Source organism: Gasterosteus aculeatus, chromosome 4, assembly GCF_964276395.1.
Source record: "Gasterosteus aculeatus chromosome 4, fGasAcu3.hap1.1, whole genome shotgun sequence".
Taxonomy (NCBI): Eukaryota; Metazoa; Chordata; class Actinopteri; order Perciformes; family Gasterosteidae; genus Gasterosteus; species Gasterosteus aculeatus.
This window is the reverse complement of record NC_135691.1, coordinates 11,393,334-11,412,243: the sequence shown is the minus strand read 5'-3', so window position 1 is coordinate 11,412,243 and position 18,910 is coordinate 11,393,334. Positions and strand designations below refer to the sequence as shown.

Sequence of the window (18,910 nt, the reverse complement as noted above, 5' to 3'; positions counted from 1 at the left end):
ATGCTTTGCATTAGCTGCCAGTTCATCTTTCAACAAGAGTGTGGACAAATACAAAATGATAAGCTTAAATCATGGGAGCCCTCAAATGTTTTCAGGGGGTCATTCCACATTTTGCACACTGCTCTCACGATTTAATGGACAGACCAAGTGGGTGGATCGCTCTAAACAGCCGATTGATTAGCCGAACACACGCAGGGCAGCTTTGCCTCTCATCCTTCAGTAAATGACTATCTAGTGCCGACTTCGAAAAAAAACACCTAAATAGAGACAAAAACAAACAAAACGTCTCTGAACAAACAATCTCACACCCTGAGCAGACGCACTGTGTTTCTCGCAATCTGAAAGTCAGGAGATTACGGACCATGGATGGAATTCAATTTCACCTCCCTCTTCACTTTTCTCTCCCCCCCCCCCCGCCACACACACACACACACACACACACACATCTGTGCTCGCCCACTAACACACACTCACAAAAGTAATTTGAGACTGAGAAAGCCTGGCTGAAAAATATGGCATTTAGGAATGCTAAGAACGGAGAAAACAGTTTAGCGGGGCTCCTTTGCATTGAGTGTGTGTATCGTGACCTCCAATTACATGTGGAGACAGCTCAGCACTTTACTCTCGAGCTGCCCTTTACTTGGATGATAATTCAATACCGTACCAGAAAGGCAGTGACACCTCTTCCTAGAGACCGGCTAGGTCACACGCTCACGTGCATTTCAAACCTTCTCAATAAGGAAAAGGGGCTTCAGACATGCAGTGAAGTTTTGTCTCATGCATCGATGGAGAAAACGCTGTAGGGAGAGAGGTTAGCAAAGTTCAGCTGACATCATGGCGTGGGGGGGGGGGAGAGAGAAAACACAGACTTCAAAGAAGTTTGTTTTTAAAGAGATTTCCTCAGAGAGGGCGTGGTTTTATTGGGAGGGTGTAGCCGGTTGGACAGCCAGATGTCAATGACCATAACAGAGCACATATACACAACCCTCTCCAACCCGACCACACTCAAGAATGATGTGTGCGCGTCCTCTTTCTTTCTGGCTTTCATTCGCATTTACGACTTCCATCGTGCATCATGGCGCCCGGTCCGTCGTTCCCAGGCTGCTATCCGAGCGCCCCTTCCTGCGTGTATTCTTCTAGCTACCCCTTCTTCCCCATTCCCACCTGAGGGTGTGCACTCACGGTCTGTGTGTTCATAAGGCAACCAGCGGTGCATGTTGCTGTGGATTTCAAAGCGGGGGTCCCAAGCGTGGCATTGCTCCTCCCGCGGGTCACTGTAGATATCCTCGCACTCGTTGACGTTGCACATCTGGAACTGGTCCGTCGCCCCCATGCAGCTACGGCCCCCGTTTGCTGGCCTGAGAGGATTGCAGGGCCACGGGATGATTATCACTCAAAGCTCGGGGAAGGAAATATATATTCAACGCTTATACAAATTATCTTCATCTTGTGTTAATAGAGCAAACGTATTACTTTCGGGAATCATTGCAACAAATATCGGAAGTTAAGACGTTGTGTCGAGGAATGCGTTCTAAAACAGTTTTACAGCTTAAGCTGAATTTAGCATAATTAAATAAAGAATAATAAAAAGGGTCCCATACCTCGGATTGTCACAGTCACGCATGCGAAAGTGCACTCCTCCACCGCAGGTGCGGGAGCACTGGCCGAACTCGCTCCACGTCCCCCAGTTTCCATCTTGCTTTATGATGTCAGGTGTCAACCAGATGCAGTGACCTTTAAAGCAGTGCTGGAGAACGCGAGAAAACCCTGTTGCTATTTGGATGTACTGCGCTGTCAAATTAGTGGTTTTCAGCAGAATATATGTTAATTCAAATAGTGCATCAATACCTTTCCATTCCCACACATGGTGCCATCAATAGGAGGCCCTTTCTTGGTCTTGCAGAAGAACGGATTGTCTGGGTGGCTGCACCACAGCTGCTTACATGGGTCAAACGTGCGATACTGCAGGGTACAGAGAGAGGCTCTATCTTACAACTAAAAGTCCTTTTACACAGCACACGCACACACCGCGTCAAAGTCTCACAAGTCAACTATCGTGAGACAGCTGGAATGAGACTAAACACTGAAAATGAAAACAGAGATGAGAAGAGAAATATCACTACAACAATAACCACAACAGTTTATACCCGACAAGAAGGACACCGACCCCGCGCTGTGTCACTGCACTGTACACTACGCTCCACTGAGACACACACAGCCATTCATGCAAACTAAACCAAAGGATGATCGAGACACAGCCCGTGGTTTAATTTGGTCACAAAGGAGGTCAGAGGGCGAAAAGGTTGAAAGGCCAAAGGTGAGGTGTCATAGACCTCTAGATTGTCCCCAGACACAGATCAAGGATCGAATTCTCCTCCTTTTCTGATACAAACCACTGATGAGAATACCACCAAACTGACCCGTAGTCCAGTGTGGGAGGGGCCGTGCCCTGCTCCCTACTTTCCACCGACTTTCACACCACCATGACCCCCGGGGACCTTTGCAGGTCAGAGTAACAATCAAAGGCTCGACTGTGGTAGGTAACAACAAATGACATCAGACTGGAGGATCCTAAAAGCTGAAGTTAAATGTGGAAAAGCAGCCTCTTCTGGCTCAGCCCTTTAACCTTGGATGGGAAAGACATCTTTCCAACCTTTTCCACTCGTTTATAGTCTTCGGTGTTCCAATATAATGAGGCTTTTCCTGCGCTTCTGTGAATTAACGCAGAGATTTGCAGGAACGGAGCCAGGATGTGGTGTGGTTCAACTGTTGAACTGCACCACAGTTACTGAACCAGTGTAGTCACGTTTTTATAGGCTTTTTACTGCCACTGTGTCTGGAAATAAGCATTTTAGAATCCTGCAGACTAACATCCCAAAAAATGACGATGAGCAGAACAGAGAAACAAGTACAGTAAAACAGAAAAGTAAGGAGCAACATTACAAAAAAATTACGTTTTCTGAGGACAAAGAGAAAAATAAAATCTGAGAGAACAAATGACGGGCCACATGTCTTCGGGGAGGTGGGGTTACCTTACCTGCGTTCCTGACTGGCCCGCCTTTTGTAGCTGAGGGGAATGGGTTTGACAAGAGAATAGAGGGTAATCTAGCAATGTGTGCAAAGCCCGTGGATAAACCCTTTGACAATCAATCAGCAGTGGGCCACAGTGACGTCACAGTCAAAGAGGGGGGGGGGTAGACGCCCGGCGGGATGTTGAAGATCGGGTCTTGTTGTGTGAAAGGCTCGTGTAAAAGCCTTCGGGTATCATGGTAAGTGTTGTGTTGAAATAAATGTATTTATTTAAATCATTTTAACATTAACAACAGAAAAAACAAATGGCTATTTAATTACCTGCTTTTAAGCAAGATGCCAATCCCACCAGTGGCCAGGAGAGGAAAGCAGAGGACATCAGAATAATGTGAAAAGCTGTGTATGTCTGACTCTTTCATTGCAACGTAGATCAGAGAAAGATGATGCAAGTGCAGCGCTCAGTTCACAAGTAAAACCTCCAGTGCTCGAGAAGGCCTATAGAATTGGACATTCCACAGTCAAATTAGTAAATTCAAAGTGAGTCTACCCCAACTCTGAAGAACTGCATCATCTCAAGCAATCAAGTCACCGTCGTAGAAGCTGCCGTCAGTATTAACCAGTGTTAGTAAACTCTGATTCAGTTAGTAGAGTGACTATAGGTCTCTTACCGCGGTGCACATCGTGTAGCCAACACCAAAGTCAAAGCGACACTGCTCATTCATGGAGTAGTGCAAACCAGGAAGCTGAGGCAGAGACGGCCAGTTGTGGTCAAAGGGGTCGTCACGGAGACAGTCATAAGATCTGCAAGAGAAGTCAAAAAATTGGAATATGCGGATTAATTTGTGTTCGCCAACTAATTATCTACCTGTTTTTACTTATTTATTTAAACCCCTGTGTAGTATGTGTGGTGAATCAGCCTGTGTGTGTCTGTGTCTCACTGAAGGTAGCGTCCAAGCTCTTGCATGCTACATCTGGACCAATGAAAACGGTGGAAGGCAGCTTGCACCAGTGGAGCCATGATGCTGCCCATGTGCACCTCGTCTCCACAGCGGTTCCCCTGGCCATCGTGCTCCATCCCCAGCCTGGACACAAAGAGCGAGAGAGAGACAGAAAGAAGTGAATGCAAAGGAGATGAACCAGTGGAGACAAATTGGAAACATGTGGGTGGAGAAGAACACGTAAGGGCAGGGAGGCAGAAGCAATTCTCTCATCAGATATTGACTGAGGTAACCAATGGAGCGCCATTGTAATGAATCAATATGGTCACATGAGTGACTGCTTTGTTGTCTTTTGCTGTTCCGCGAGGTCGAGCTTTAAGACGTAATTATGGCAAATGCGCTTACACATGTCCGGTCTCGTGTGCCACCACGAAGGCAGAGGAGAAGCCGTCTTCATGGTTCAAAGTGCAGCTCCTTATCGGATGGCACATGCCAGTCACTGGGGCGTAACCTAGGTAACCAGGAAGAGAGACCCACTTGTCAAGATTTGTAGAGTTATTATCTTGCACTGAAAGCTTGCAAAAAAAGTTTGTGAAAAGTGACAAAAAACATGGAACATTCATTATCAAAATAAGAAAAGGGGATATATCTAAAACAGAACAAAAACACATCTGTAAAAGCCCAATAAACATTACAAAAAAATATATTTTTCAATAAGTTATTTTCAAATGATCCTTTTGTATTCATTTTCTAGGATTGAATAATATTCAAAGAATGAAGTCAGTCTCTCATCTACTGAAATAAACATCTGCTTTAATGACATGCATTGAAGTGTGATTTAATCCATTCGGTTGAACTATAAATCACTTTTTTTTTTACATTCAATCCTGTGACTTCTTGCTTCAAAAACGTGCATAACATGTACTATCTATACATAGCCAAACCCACACACAGATGTGTGTATCTTTGCATTTCTAACCCTACCCCGTCGCCTTCCACCCCTGCATATGCCATCTCTGACTCCTCGTGTGTCCTGTCCTGTTTTTAATTGTGGCACTGTGGCCGGTTCTGCTCTGCTTATTGATTTTTTGCTGCTGAAGGCTGAGCCCAAGGGCGGCTGAAGGGCTTCTGGATAGCTGGGCCACTGCCTTCAGAGGCCTCTCCCCTGGGCCTGCCTGTTAGCCTGCACTCTGCTGCACGGAAAACCACCGAACCCACAGTGCACTATGCAGCTTCTCCAGGCGGAGGGAGCAAGAGGGGAGTTTTCTCTGTGTGAGTTTGAGTTCAAAGTAGACGGTGGGCATGTCATTTTGATGTATGTGCTAAATGTTAATGTGTAAGAGTGTACAATACCCTGCATGCCCGTGGGGCCAAACTCCTGGCGTGTGAGGAAGATGGCGTGATCATGGTGCTCAGCGTCCCCCGTGTCCTTCTTCTGCTGCAGGAAGGCCCAGCGACACACATTCTCCAGACTGTGAGATGGGTTCCCCAGTTCAATCAGACTCATGGACTAGAATGAGAGGGAAGCATGTTGGAGAAAGAGAGAAGAGGGCAAGAAAAAAAAGCCAGGAACTAAACCAGCTTCTTGTTTCTGCTCTGGTACAATAACATTTAATTCAGCCCAGTAGGGGGCAGTGTCACAATGTTATATGGTGTCAGCACATCTTGCAAATTGCTGAGGTGTTCAACACACACTCACTCCAAGGGATCCACAGTACACAATAATGCTCCTGTAAGCTTGATCATTTCAATAATGAATAAGAAAGTGAACAAAGAGCTGCCTGTTAATGAGTTATGCACTAATAGTCAAAAACATGTCCAATTACAGAAAATGTACTTATGATTCAATGAACAATACAGACACCCACACAAACTCCCAGAAACCAGCAATCATGTCTATTCACCTTCACCTCTTATTCGCTTCCTCATTAGGACCTCTGCTCCCCTCCCTGTTCTAAGTCTTTCTTTCTCTGCTTCCTTTTGCCTTCATTTCTGCATTTCCTGCCAGCTTTCACACACTCACAATGCACAGCGGACTCCAAACGGGGAGTGTGTGTATTGTGGGTGGGCAGCAGAGAAGACATATGGCCTGCCTCTGCACAGACACCCCTTAGACACAGTAGGTGCGTGTGTGAGTGTGCTTCGTGTTCATCAGGTGCTTGTGAATGTGTTTCAGTGTGTTTTTAAAGATGATTTTGGAATGGTGTTTTAAGTGCACTTGTTGCGTTCAAGTGTGTGTGTGTGTGTGTGTGTGTGTGTGGGTGCGCCTGCATTCAGGGTCAGATAGACAATCTGCGGGCTGTCTGCGCGCAGCTCCGTTGCCACGGTAATTGGGGATGATGGACAGCCAGAGCTTTGGCTGAAGCTGCATAGGGGCTGGTCCAGAATGACCAATGTAGCAGAGTGTGTGTGTGTTTCGTGGGCTCCACTGGGACGTTAGACATTGTAGAGAGAGGAAGAGATAAGGCTACAGCAGCATAAGTGTATCACAGAGCACCTATCCAGCAATAAAATCCCTTCTGTGGGGTAATCCCAGCCCGTCTCCTTTCCTGCCATCTCCGGCTTTATCTGTTTTCCCTCTCTTCCACCCCGCTCTCCTCTCCCCTTTGGCACAGGCAGGAAGATAGAGTTACAGTCAAGAAGAAAAGGATGCTACCCCCATTGTCCGGTTTCCCTGTTTATGAATGAGGGAGGGCTATCATTGATTGCTTATCTTTGCCTGGACTTCCCATGATTCTGTGCAGCAGCCTACTGGGAGGAAGGCTGATTGCATAACGGGCAGAGTTTCTGTGTGCTTTGGTGCTGAACTGTGAAGGCGTGCGACTTGAAAACAGTCCCCTGGGATGCCGCATGCTTTTAGTTCCTCTTTTGCTCAGTCCACTGGAATAACAGGCTACGGGCATCGGTGCCTGCTGATGAATGTGTTTGTGTGTTTGTGAGCGCGTGTGTGCGTGTGTGTGCGCCTGTCTGTATGTACTACTAGGCTTTGCTTTCTGAAGGTATGTGAAGCTATTGTAGCAGAACGCTAGTACAAGAGACATTGCTGACGGAGAGACAAGGCGTCCACGTTTGGGTAGAAGTCATCAGGTCTCACCTTGCCGTAGCCCAGCATGATGATCCTCACCAGCACCACATTGATCTTTGCTCCCAAAGACTGGTCGTGGTAGATCTCATTCACCTACAGTCACACAGATAAGCACAAGACGTAGGAGAGGACTCAGCAGGAGAAATACAACAATGTCTACACTAATAATTTAGAGTCATTAGGACAACTTTTAGTCGACAATGTTAGTTGCTCATGAATTATTTCTGGTTTTCATAATAATCCATCAATTCCAAAGAACTCTGCTATTAAAGTCAAAGCTCGTATATGCCTTAGAACAGATCTATAATTGCTTATTAACCATGATTATATCCAGTAGTAATTCATAAACCTGTTGCACTAAAGCATGTCAACAGCAACAGGGTGACAGACGAAGTGAAGAGAAAAGGAAGTTGGGAAAAGGGCAATGAAGTCCGTTTCCCACGAGCACAGATGGAGAGGAGATGAAGGAAGGAAAGAGCCTAATGCAAGCAAAACCAAGTAATGTGTGACAAGGGAGATGCAAAGAGCATTATACTGGCAAAACACACACGCGCGCGCTCGAGAAGAGAGACAGAGGGGTACGTTGGCGCTGGAGTCGAGGCCCGCCGTCCTCAGTGGCTGTGCGCAGTGCCTAATGAGGCAAAGGGATGTAAAAACAGACAGCCGTAATGAGATGGCTGATGTATAGCTGTGGAGGAAGAGGAACACACAGAGTGTGTATACGCATACACACACACACACACACAGATGTAGAGGGACGACGAGCGAAACTGCAGACACACACGCAGCCGGCGAGGGAAAGGCAGAAGGTTGAGGAATGCTACGAATAGAAACAGAGAGGCAGCGGCACAAGGAGCTGAGCAGAGAGCGGAGAGGGAGCACGCAGGCAGAGCGAGGAAGGAGACAAACGCTTAGGGGGGGACTGGAAAGGATGCATTCTTAGAAAACAATTGTAGTGTAGAGTAGCAGCTCATTTGGAAAAATTCCAGTGGAGGAATCCTTCGAGTCAAAGACTTGATCTGGTAACTAAACTCGCCAGCAAAACATTTCGTTGACGACATCAGGACATAAACACGGTTGTAACGTAAAGCCTCATCCGCTTTAGATAATATTCAAGAAACCTTTTCAGCATCTGTCTTTTTGTTGTCGGGAACATCTGTGTGGTAAATGATCAGATATATACCAATTAACCCTCTGAAATGTAAAGTGTACTGCTCCCGGCATAATATGATCATTTGCTAGCGTGTGACGCTTTGCAGTCATCCATCCATGTGTTGGTTTTTTCGAGCCGGAACACTAAACAGTGCAGCCCGTGAGCAGCCGGCTCTCTAAATGGGACTTTTTCACCTTCAACTGTGAATAGAAGACAGCGTTAGTTCAAGGAAAGAAGAGAGTCATTCTTGAGTTTGTGATCATAATACAACCACATTAAAAGAGGTTTTGTGGCAATTTTTGGTTTTTGTGTCTCCGTGAAGTTGGGGAACGTGCAAGAGACAGAATAAAATAGAAATGGATAAGAAGCTTACATGAGAGGCTGAGAATGATTTGAAGAGATACTTGAATTTGTAATATGATTAAAGTACATTTACATGTTGTTTAAGGATGTAAACTCATCATGGAATGTGGCTTTCGCTTAATATGCATTGAAAACACCCTCAGCGGCCGACGAGACCAAACTGAGTCATCAAATAAAATTTGGCTGTAGTGTTACATAAATTAGATAAGACTTTGGACAGCTTCTCCTTTATCTGTCTGTCAACACACTGGGGAATATTTAAGTCATTTAGACTTAGAAATGTGAGTGTGACAGGGCTCCATACACATCCAGGTAGCAAGGTGTCTCTTGTTACCTGGACGACGTCGCCTTTTCCTGCCTCTGGAGCTTCAACACCCCTTCCAGATAGCTGCTGCAGAAATGATGCTCATCACATGCTGGAGTAGTGAAAATACACCTCAGTGTGCAGCTATGCATCATGTAAATTAAACTTACACGCAGGTGCAACTGCTTGGCCAGCAAAGACCATTCATAATCGCGGAAAGTGTGATTAACACACAGCGGAACCTCTCTAAAGGTCTCCGTTAATGGCTGAGACGGAGAGTAGACAGACAGATCACTGTTAGCCACTAAATCTATCACCATGGTCGCCCACAGGATGATTGCTGCACAATGGCCTCCTCCTGGCATTTGGCACGCGTCATATTTTTGCAGGATTTACCACAACGACATTGGTGCAGCACTCGTGTTTTTCTTTTCAGCGCACTTTGTCACCCGTGGTCACTCGAAACAATGCACATATCTACGGTGCCCCGGATGTCAATTTCTCCTTCCCCTTGCTGTTTTTGTTTTGTTTTCCAAACTCACTTAACTGTAACTTATTAATTCACTTCTCCGTCTGCGTCGCCTTATTCTCTCTCCCTCTCCGTCTCTTGAGATTTGAGAATGACAATAAATGTCTTCTCTTTCAGGTACGTCTTTTTTTGTTTGTGTCCCCCCCCTCCCTATCCATATCGCTGTCAGTGTACGCCACGCGATCCGTCTCTTGTCTTAAAGGGAGGCAAACACATGGGAAAGGAGTGGGAAGCAGAAGCACCGGTACACACGTTCAACTCATCCAACACATCAAGACACACAAACACACTTTGACACTCCTGCTGAACTTCGCAGACGGGATTTAGTGGTTTTACTGCGGGGGCGCTTTGATGTCCTGCAGACAGCGGTGCGCCGCCAACACACACACACACACACACACAGAAAATGTTTCACCTCGACCCGTCCCTCAATTTGGCATTCATTCAAACAGGCAGAAAGTGAGGGGTAGATTCTGCGAGTAATTACAAAACACAACAGATGAAAATGAGCTCCAAGAAATAACACAAACATTTTTTGTTTTTATTGAATAACCTTTCGTACTGAAACACAAGTGCTTTATTTATCCTTTGAGGGTGCCTGTACGACTGTGAGACAGCTGCTGCAACAAAAGACAGAGGAGCGCTTCGTACACTTGGTCTATATGTGTTGGACGCCTAAACACGCATACAGATGAGTCTATTTCAGTTTGGAATCTAGAGAGAAGAACAGGTGGAAGGAGGAAACAAACCCGGAAGTAAGAAGAAATCATGATATCAATTAGACCCTTTTTCCAATGTCAAAACAGTGTCCTTACCTCGGGTGGAGGTATTCCCTGTGTGCTTAAGCACCCGGCAAACATATGCGGTCCTTTAGGGGACAGACGGAATCTGTTTAATCTACCTTAAACCACGTAGATGTTTAACCTTGGTCAGGCTGTGTTTCCATAAACTACCCAAGTCAGGTAGAAGTCTCAATGCAGAATAGCTTAGTGCGGAGCAGCTGAGCGCTGCTGGGGAAAAGAAAGAGAGGGAAAGAAAGAAAGCAGAGAGAGAGTGAGACAGAGAGAGAGCACATCCGTCCCGAAGTGAGCAAAGTCAACTTTCAAGAAGAAAGCCGCCCAGATGCCACATGTGGGAGGCAGCCCTTATTTATTTATTTCTGTTTATCTGGCTGTCAGTAATTTATTCCGGATTCGCTGTTAATACTCCCTCTCCCTCCGTCTCCACCGGCTCTTCCCCACAGATGAGAGGGGGGCTGCGACACGGCTGCGCGTTCTCTTCACCCATATTGTAAAATATCTTTTAGATATCAAATATCTAAAAGGGGAGGCGGAGGGCACGGCGGCCCTTGTTCTTCCTCAGGTCGCTGAGCGAGACAAAGAGGTGTGGTGGGATTTGTCGCTGTGCGCTTGCAGTTAACAGTGGGAGATCGGCTCCTCGCGCTGTGGGTCGCAACAGCAAACAGGGGCCCGCACACCAACAAGGATGAGGCGGGCACGCGTGCAAACAGCGCTCTCACCGCAGGTTTAATTTGCAAAGATTAAAGTCTGCAGTTTTTTCAATGGCAGGGCAACACACAAGCACGGGTACACACACACACACCTAGGAGTTTAAATGCTCGGCTAAGTGTTGCAGCGGCCTGGAGCACACTGCCTGCTGTTTCTGCATCTCTCTCCATACAGACACACACACACACACACACACACTAGATGAATGATGACATGACACAAAGCCTGATGAAATGATATGTAGGAAACCCTTCAGAGCACAAGGCTCACCTAACACACACACACACACACACACACACACACACACACACACACACACACTCAAACAAATGAAATCTCATCACATTCAGATAGAGAAGAAAGGATTACCCGTGGCTGATTGCTGGCTGAGAACATGTCGGAAGGGAATTGAATCCTCATTCAGTTGGTGTGTGTGTGTGTGTGTGTGTGTGTTACCCTCTATTTTTGACCTCACTGTGACTCACTTCCCATTCAACTCAAATGGAACAGATTTCCCATTTAATGGTTTTATTTTCTTTGGGTATTCCTAATGATGGATATATGTGAAGATGAATTTATACATTTGTGCGCTGGCGTGCCGCAGGCTTAGTGTTTAGCGAAGGAATAAATATTCAAATGTAAGGTCTTATGTAAGGTAATAATAGCAAACTGTACCTGAAAGTAAAAGTCCTTTGCACAAAAAAAGAGTGAAACAGATAAATTATCTGGAGCAGCAAAAGGGGGAAATATCTTAAATTTGAACAGTACTTGGGGGGATGTACTTAGTTACACTCCACCACTATCTCGAGCTCTAAAATAACCTTTAATGTCAGAAATGAACATGCCTGATTAATTTAAATACATGTATCCCAACTTCTCTGTGTGGTGTTTGTGCCTCCAACACTTACTATGTTCATGAGTGTGAGCAGGTACTTTTGGACGTGCTCCTTCCCGTGAAACTGGACCACCGAGTCGTCGACGCCAAGCAGCACCTCGATGTTGTAGGCGCGGTCCAGGCTCTGTCTGCGCATGCGCCCCGCTCGCGTGTGGTTGATACTCTGCTCCACGCCACGGTACAGAGACTCCAGATCCATCAGACCACCGAGGTCAGCGCCTGGAATAAAGGCAAATTATAGGGATATTTCATTCACACAACACAGGAAGGATTGAAATGTTGATGTACAAACCTCAAAGACGTCTTGAGACAACATTAAACTAATTCCATGAAGTTATCTTATAAGGACGGCATGTTTCAATAACATAAGCACGTAAATAACATAAGAAACTTCCAGATCAGACAACATTATTTAAGTTTCCTGTTGTCAGGAACCAACGTTCCCCCGCAAATCAACCGACCAATGAGAGTGTAACGTCACCGGTAGCTTTATGCTCCTCTTCGCCCTGAACAGACTCTCTGACTGGAAGGACAACAATGCTTCGGATTTTGCTGGTTTCTACTGAACATCAACTCATAAATGAGAGCATAAACGCTGACACAAGCGTCTTCAAAGAGTATTTCTGTAAATAAGCATGATGCATATGCCGTCTTTGTTATTGCTCTTCGACGCATGTGGGTCAACTCACAATTGTGACCGGCTCACACTGGAACCACAAAAGAAATCAGATCCGAGCGATAAACTTGAGCCTTGAGGCTTTGCAGTGCGAACAAAGCCTTACTGTCTCTGTGGATCTGAACAAAGCACATTCAGCAAGAAAAAATCACAACTAAACTTCTAAATTTTCCCAACCTGAATGCTATGATTGTGTGTCGTTTTTTTTGTTACCACTTCCTCACAAACCAGAAATATCTGTCTCCTCTGACTACAGTTTCTGTTGTGTGTTTAGCAAACGTGCGACGTGTAATGTACTTTGTTTGAGCACCCACATGCTGATCTGTCCTGCGTTGATCTTCCCAGAAACCGGTTGACGGAATGGAGCACGCGTGCCACTCGTAACCGGTGGTAACGGTGTGTCGATCCTTCACAGATCCTCTCCTAATCAACCAAATATTTCTGATCCCATCTAAATCAAAGCAGCAGATGGTGCTGGCTAAACACATGGCTTAAGACAGCTCCCTCGCACAGGGGGTGCCCACCCTGCTCTTTTCCCGGCTTGCAACATGCTGGAGAAAAATGAAAAACTGAGGAAACTCAATTTGAAGTTGTTCCATCGGAGAAGTTTTGTTCACTAATCCCTTTCGCCTACACAGGTATTCTGTACAATGTGTTGTTTGGGAATCATTAGATAATCTGTGAATAAAGTTTAAAGGCCTAGTACCCCCCCCCCCTCACACATTTTTTTTATAGCGTCAGATGAGATACAGAAGATAAGTGTTCCTGTCTCCAGAGCCAAGGCCGTTCTTCCTCCCGGTATGTAGACACCAGCATGGCCTTGCTCACATAGAAGTCATGCAAGAGCTGGTCATGCAGTCTTGAGCGTGCATTCTCATTGCATTTAACAAGACAAGGCCCCCCACAGCCGTGTGAGTGGCGTGTTCAAGTGTCTATGCAGGTCGGTTTGTGTGGACAAACATGTCTAACTGGGCCAGGAATCACAGGTCCGTCAGGAACTTTAACTGAGTTGAAGACTAGCTGTATTAGACATGCTGTTTTCAACCGTGGAGCTTCATTTGGAGGTGCGAGTAGATGTAACACGTGGCATGACGGGACAGCTGGAGCTCTGGTGTTTTTACAAGTTAGAAAAAGATGCAAGTGGAAGAGGAACGATGAGGGGAGAGGAAGAGAGATTTGCCACCTTGTCTCCCAATCAGGAAGGGGCATCCCACTTTTCCACTCCCTCTTATGCAACGTTGCCAAGGCAACAAGCTCGTGGATGATAGTCGCTCGCGGAGGGAATCTGGAAGTCTGAATATGATCCCATATCTTCCCACATTCCAGTGAATAACATAATAGCCACACATAGCGAGAGTGAGCGAGTAGGAGTTGATTAATAGAGAGAAAGACAAGACGCTATCAGGGGAGAATCTTAAGATTTTGCAGCACATCATTTGGTTTTGTTTCATAGCTCATTGGCCTTTCTCTCACACACACACACAGAAAGTGAACATTTATTTCCAAGGAAGCGGGATTTAAGGCTGCGAACTTCTCAACAGGCCCTGGCTCTTGTTAGCTATAACTGCCTTTAACGAGCCTGATGTCATAACCACACCATCTGCTTTCAAAGACGGCTCCAGATATTTTTACCTTTTGCTTATGCAATGTTAAAAAAAACAAAGAAAAAAAGGATGATCGCGTTCTCACATTTAAGTCTGCGCCTTCCCAAAATGGGAGTTCCTCGGAAAACTGCGCATAGAGACAATGCGGGGAAAACTCAAGAAACAAGTTGTGACTGAACCAACCCGGCGACCAGCTGTAACTACGTAAAGCTCACTTTCCATCGCACTTGCTGGAAAACCCTATTTTTCTCTTGCTTCAGCTGTTTTTTTAGAGCGAACTGCAGAGGAATAAGGTGCAGGAGCGATCGAGGGAGGCGGTGATGGAGGTGAGAGGTAGAACTAAGGGGTGTGATGGATATGAGCGAGAGAGATGAGAAGAGACCAGAAGGACCACGTGTGTTTCGAGTTCCGCCTCAAGCTCCTGCGGTGACGGGAGAATATCGCTCTCTTGTAGAACATCCGAGTCTCTCTGTGTGTGACTGAGGGCGAAGCGTCGGGGTGCGGCGCCCCCGATTCTCGCAGCAAAAGCTTGCATTAGCCGGGGAAATCGAAGTGCTATCGCTCTCACCCTTCAGACGTTGTTCACTTTGTCTTCAATCCCACGCCTCTTACCTGACGCACGCAGACACGCACACACACACACACACCGCTTCATGTCTCTTCCTCTTCCTCGTTCCTTATCCTGTCCCGCCCACACGTTCTCAGTCCTCATTTGCGTTTTCACTCCACTGTATCCCTACTGTATGTACCCCATCAACCTCCACCTTCCCACGCATGCCAACATGCCTCCCTACATGCAGACACACACGGCGCGCCCCCCCCTCTGCATGTATTCTCATTCAGGTGGGGTGCGGCCTTATTAGGAGACAAAGGTCCTTTGTCTTTCAACCTTTGCAAAATGTCAAGAATGTCTGGTTGCCCGCTGAATACCAGGTGGGGAGGAGGAGGGTGGAGGGGGGGGTGGAAGGGGGGTCGGGAAAGTAAGGAGAGATCAGCCACAACAGGAGAGAGAGAGAGAGAGAGAGAGAGGTGATGATAATTCAGGTCAATCCACATCTTGCTATCGAGCAAGGGTCAGGTGTGGCTCCGCATTCAGCATCTACTCCATCAGGTCTGCCTTTGACCTTGTGATGGTCCCTCTGATCAGCAGGTCAAGGTAGGTGTGCGTCCCAGTGTGTGTTTGTGTGTGTGTAGAAAACCAACCCGCAATTTAGATTCATTTACTTGTTACAACAAAATAACTGCCGGGGCTCCTTTGCCCTGTGAATTGATGTAGAACGCACACAGACGCAACCACATGTTGCCAACACACGACATACACAATACAAGCTCCTCTGCAGCAATGCCCAATTGACTTCACTAACAGAATAAAAGAAAAGAAAGGCACAAACCGACAGCTTATTTATGGCGTGTGTTGTGTGAGCTTTAACCCGTCCAGAAGCGCGATAATACACTATGGTCTTCCGAGGCTGGACGTTATGTCAAACAAACCCCTCAGACTTTACCTACCGATCCCACAGTTTATGGTGAAGTCTTGCAGGGCACTTAGGTAAACATAATCAAGAGAATAAAGCTGATGTTAATTTGGGTGATTAAGTGTGGTTAGGGCTGCTGAATTGAAAGGATTATGCGATATAATCTCTATTTGCAGAAGGACTAGTTCTTCCAAAGGGACCTAATGCGATTTAGGAAGCCACCACCAACAACAACTGTGTATTTGTGCCTTGAAAATTACTAATATTCACCTATATAACAAACATTTTAAAACACAATATCTATATATAACGTATTCTTCTTCATGCTGCAGTAGCGAGATGAGCCTCCAGTGTTTGTACCCAGAATGAGGTAAAATCTTTCATTTAAAATGCTCAACGCAGCCTCAATGAGACACAGTAAGTGAGTAAAAAGAAAATGAATATATACATGAATATATGTGTATAAATGTATACATACATGACATGGCAGGACAGGATTAAGATCACAGATTCCCTCCACAATTATTACAAATGAATACAGTTTGTATACTGTGCGTAAAGTTGTAAAGTAAATACAGTGCTATGTATTTATTTCAAACGGGGAATAATGTGGCTAAAGTTCCCTGCGTTAAGAATAATTGATCGTTTTTCTTTTACAGATTTCTTATGAAGTTATTTAAGAAACTGGATAGTTTACTTTAGTTTAAGCAAAAAAGTGTGTTGCATTGAAGTGACTTTGTCTAACCCCCCCACGGCTTTCCCTAAAGAGTGATGATTTGAATCTTTAATGTATTTTGGCTATTTTTTTCCCCCCGTCTGATTGGCAGTGGGCCTGAGGGAAGATGGTGAACTCATTACTGCTTAAGTTCAAGCCTGTCTGTCCACCTGCAGACACAGTTCTCCACACATGTGAACTAATCTACTTACAGACAACTCTTCTCATAGCTCAGGGCACGGACACTTTGTCTCCAGCGCTGACAGTTTTATGGGGTGTCAAGGTGACGAGTGGCTCGGACAGCAGACGCGTCCCCAGCGTCTGAGCAGGTAGCGGCATGCCGCGCTGTCCCACGCAATGTTCCCACGCTGAACGCTCATTATTTCTATGCTGCCGTATGACATCTGTAAAGACTGCAGAGTGTGAAATACACAGTGAACTACGCTTCCCGTATTCATACTGCCGTTAATTATTTAGATGGCCAATCAGCAATCTAATTTTACATGGACAGCTCCCTGAAGACCATAATAATTATGCATACATCAAGGACTGAACTTTGCCATTTATTAATAACTGCTTTAGGTAAGGGCTGTTTATTTTTAACATTGCAGATGAAATGTTTTAAGAGGCGGAGCCTCCACTGTGACTGTCGCGTCCAAAAGTTTCCACAGTTTTCAGCTGATGCATTACATCTTATTGTGCCCCCTAGAGTGGAGCAGGACCATTTTCGGTATTGCGTGAAGCGGCATTCCATAACCAGCGGGCGACAGGGCCACCGATCCACAGTGCCGCTTTAGCTCTCCGCCGTTACATAACTGCCAGTCTTTCAGAAACACACACGGCTGTTGGCTCCTGGGCGAGATGCGCCCCCCCCCATCCCACCCTACGCACACACACCTCCCAGCGACCTGACATACCATCCTTTCATAAGTTGAGTTGAGCCATTTCTTCATCAAATCTGAATGCAGGGTCACCTGCAGGTTCATAAGGCAGGGCAGCCAACATGAGATACCAGTGGGTGGAAACTGGAAAATAAATTCATCCTTGCAATTGCACTAGTTGTCACACATGAACACAAATAGAGTGGCGCTATTCCTCTCGAGCGGCAAAGCAGCCTCGCCTCTTGTCACATCAATAATTACAGCAAAGAAGACCAGCGCATGTCAACTACGCAAACATTTCTCAAAACACAATAATCCAATAATTGCCTGCAACCTCCCTCTCTATTTGCCCTGCGGTGCTCGATGTAAACCCGAGAACCTTAGTGTCCAATAAGACAGCAAAGCCGGCCTGATATACGGCTCACTGCAGGTCTTATGCAGTCGGAAACGGACCTGTCAGCCCGGCCTTTCCTGCGTCTGTCTGTATTTGCCTCAGAAAGCCAGACGTTTAGAAAAGGTCTCCTATCAGATATGAAAACACAGGCCAGCGACGATAAACACCAACGATATGCATACGAGCGTCGTTATTCCTCCACCTCCCTTACTGTCATATCAAGCTGCACTGCCTGTCCACTTTAAGAAAACTATGGATCAATCTTGCAGGGAAGCGGCGTGAGCATCAACACAGAGATAAAGAGAGAGAGGCTGACAGCGAGGTGCAAGGTCCGGCTCCCAGAGAACCTATAAATCTTCGGCAGAGACAGCTTCCCGCCGGCTTGAAGGGTTTGTGGCCCCCTTGCCACCGCTCTCCCCAACCCCCGGCTCTGCCTGTCACCTCTCTCCTTCTGTCACCTCATCCTCTAGTCCTGTGCATCAACCCTGTCTCGGGAAAAATTGACGTCCATATACAAGTCATATGTTTGCAGTTAAACGTGATGCTCCCTCGATTTTGTTTTTAATCAACAAGAAGAGCACATGACTATATATCGTACGTACCTGCAAGCTGTTTGCTGTCAGCATATCTGGTTTTCCACTTACAATATTTGGTTGTGTGACCAAAGCATGCTGGATTTTTTAAATGTTTTTTCATCAAAACCTCAAACAAGTGAGAACCTGTTGTTCAATTTGTTCTTCGGTTTTGCAGAGGCATTTGGTTATTGGTGCATAAACAGAACAGCGGTCTCTTTACAGGTGGTTCAACAATAGTTATAAAGATGATATCAGGGGAGAACCAATTAAAGTTCAGTTTGACACATAACAAACAAAACTTTTCCTCTTCCTCTTAAATATACATAAAAGAAAAAGATTAAAGGTTTGAGCACTTGTGTCATGAGCAGAGCATAGATCTTTGGTGAAAGCATTCTCAAAAATGTACAAATTGGAAAACTGTGAAACCCGTTTCCCGCCCCGCCCTTCCCCCGTCCTCCCGTCTGGTAACCTCGTTTCTCCCCAACAATGTCCAAAATAAATGTCCTCTCGTGGCTGTGAAGTACTCAAAGAACGGCCACCTGAGACACGCAGGACCACATTTATATGATGACAGGCAGCCGAGCCAAACATCTGTCAACCTGAGCCCTGTGGGGATGAAGGGAGTGGAGATGGAGGAGGGGCGGAGGAGGGAGAGCGGTAGAGGACAGAAAGAAAAGTGGAGAAAGAGAAAACACAAGACCGAGACAAGACAAAAAAAGGAAGTCTTGGTATGAAAGGAGAGAGAGACGCATACATTTTCAGCCGGGAGGTTTTGTACTATAAAC

The 18,910-nt window shown here is 45.9% G+C and overlaps 1 protein-coding gene across 2 annotated transcripts in view; it reads right to left on the bottom strand.

The window, feature by feature from the left end:
• Positions 1-18,910, bottom strand: part of LOC120817843 (A disintegrin and metalloproteinase with thrombospondin motifs 2) — a 90,161-nt gene that overhangs the window by 9,570 nt on the left and 61,681 nt on the right. The window contains exons 4-13 of one of the 2 annotated variants that reach the window (XM_040174454.2): positions 11,819-12,024; positions 7,063-7,146; positions 5,322-5,478; positions 4,374-4,479; positions 3,969-4,112; positions 3,699-3,831; positions 3,038-3,067; positions 1,849-1,962; positions 1,602-1,747; positions 1,183-1,358 (exon numbers count right to left, since the gene is read on the bottom strand). In XM_040174454.2, the coding sequence (XP_040030388.2) occupies positions 1,183-1,358; positions 1,602-1,747; positions 1,849-1,962; positions 3,038-3,067; positions 3,699-3,831; positions 3,969-4,112; positions 4,374-4,479; positions 5,322-5,478; positions 7,063-7,146; positions 11,819-12,024 (1,296 nt within the window). The remainder of the gene's footprint in view (positions 1-1,182; positions 1,359-1,601; positions 1,748-1,848; positions 1,963-3,037; positions 3,068-3,698; positions 3,832-3,968; positions 4,113-4,373; positions 4,480-5,321; positions 5,479-7,062; positions 7,147-11,818; positions 12,025-18,910) is intronic. The other variant, XM_040174455.2, reaches the window with a different exon arrangement.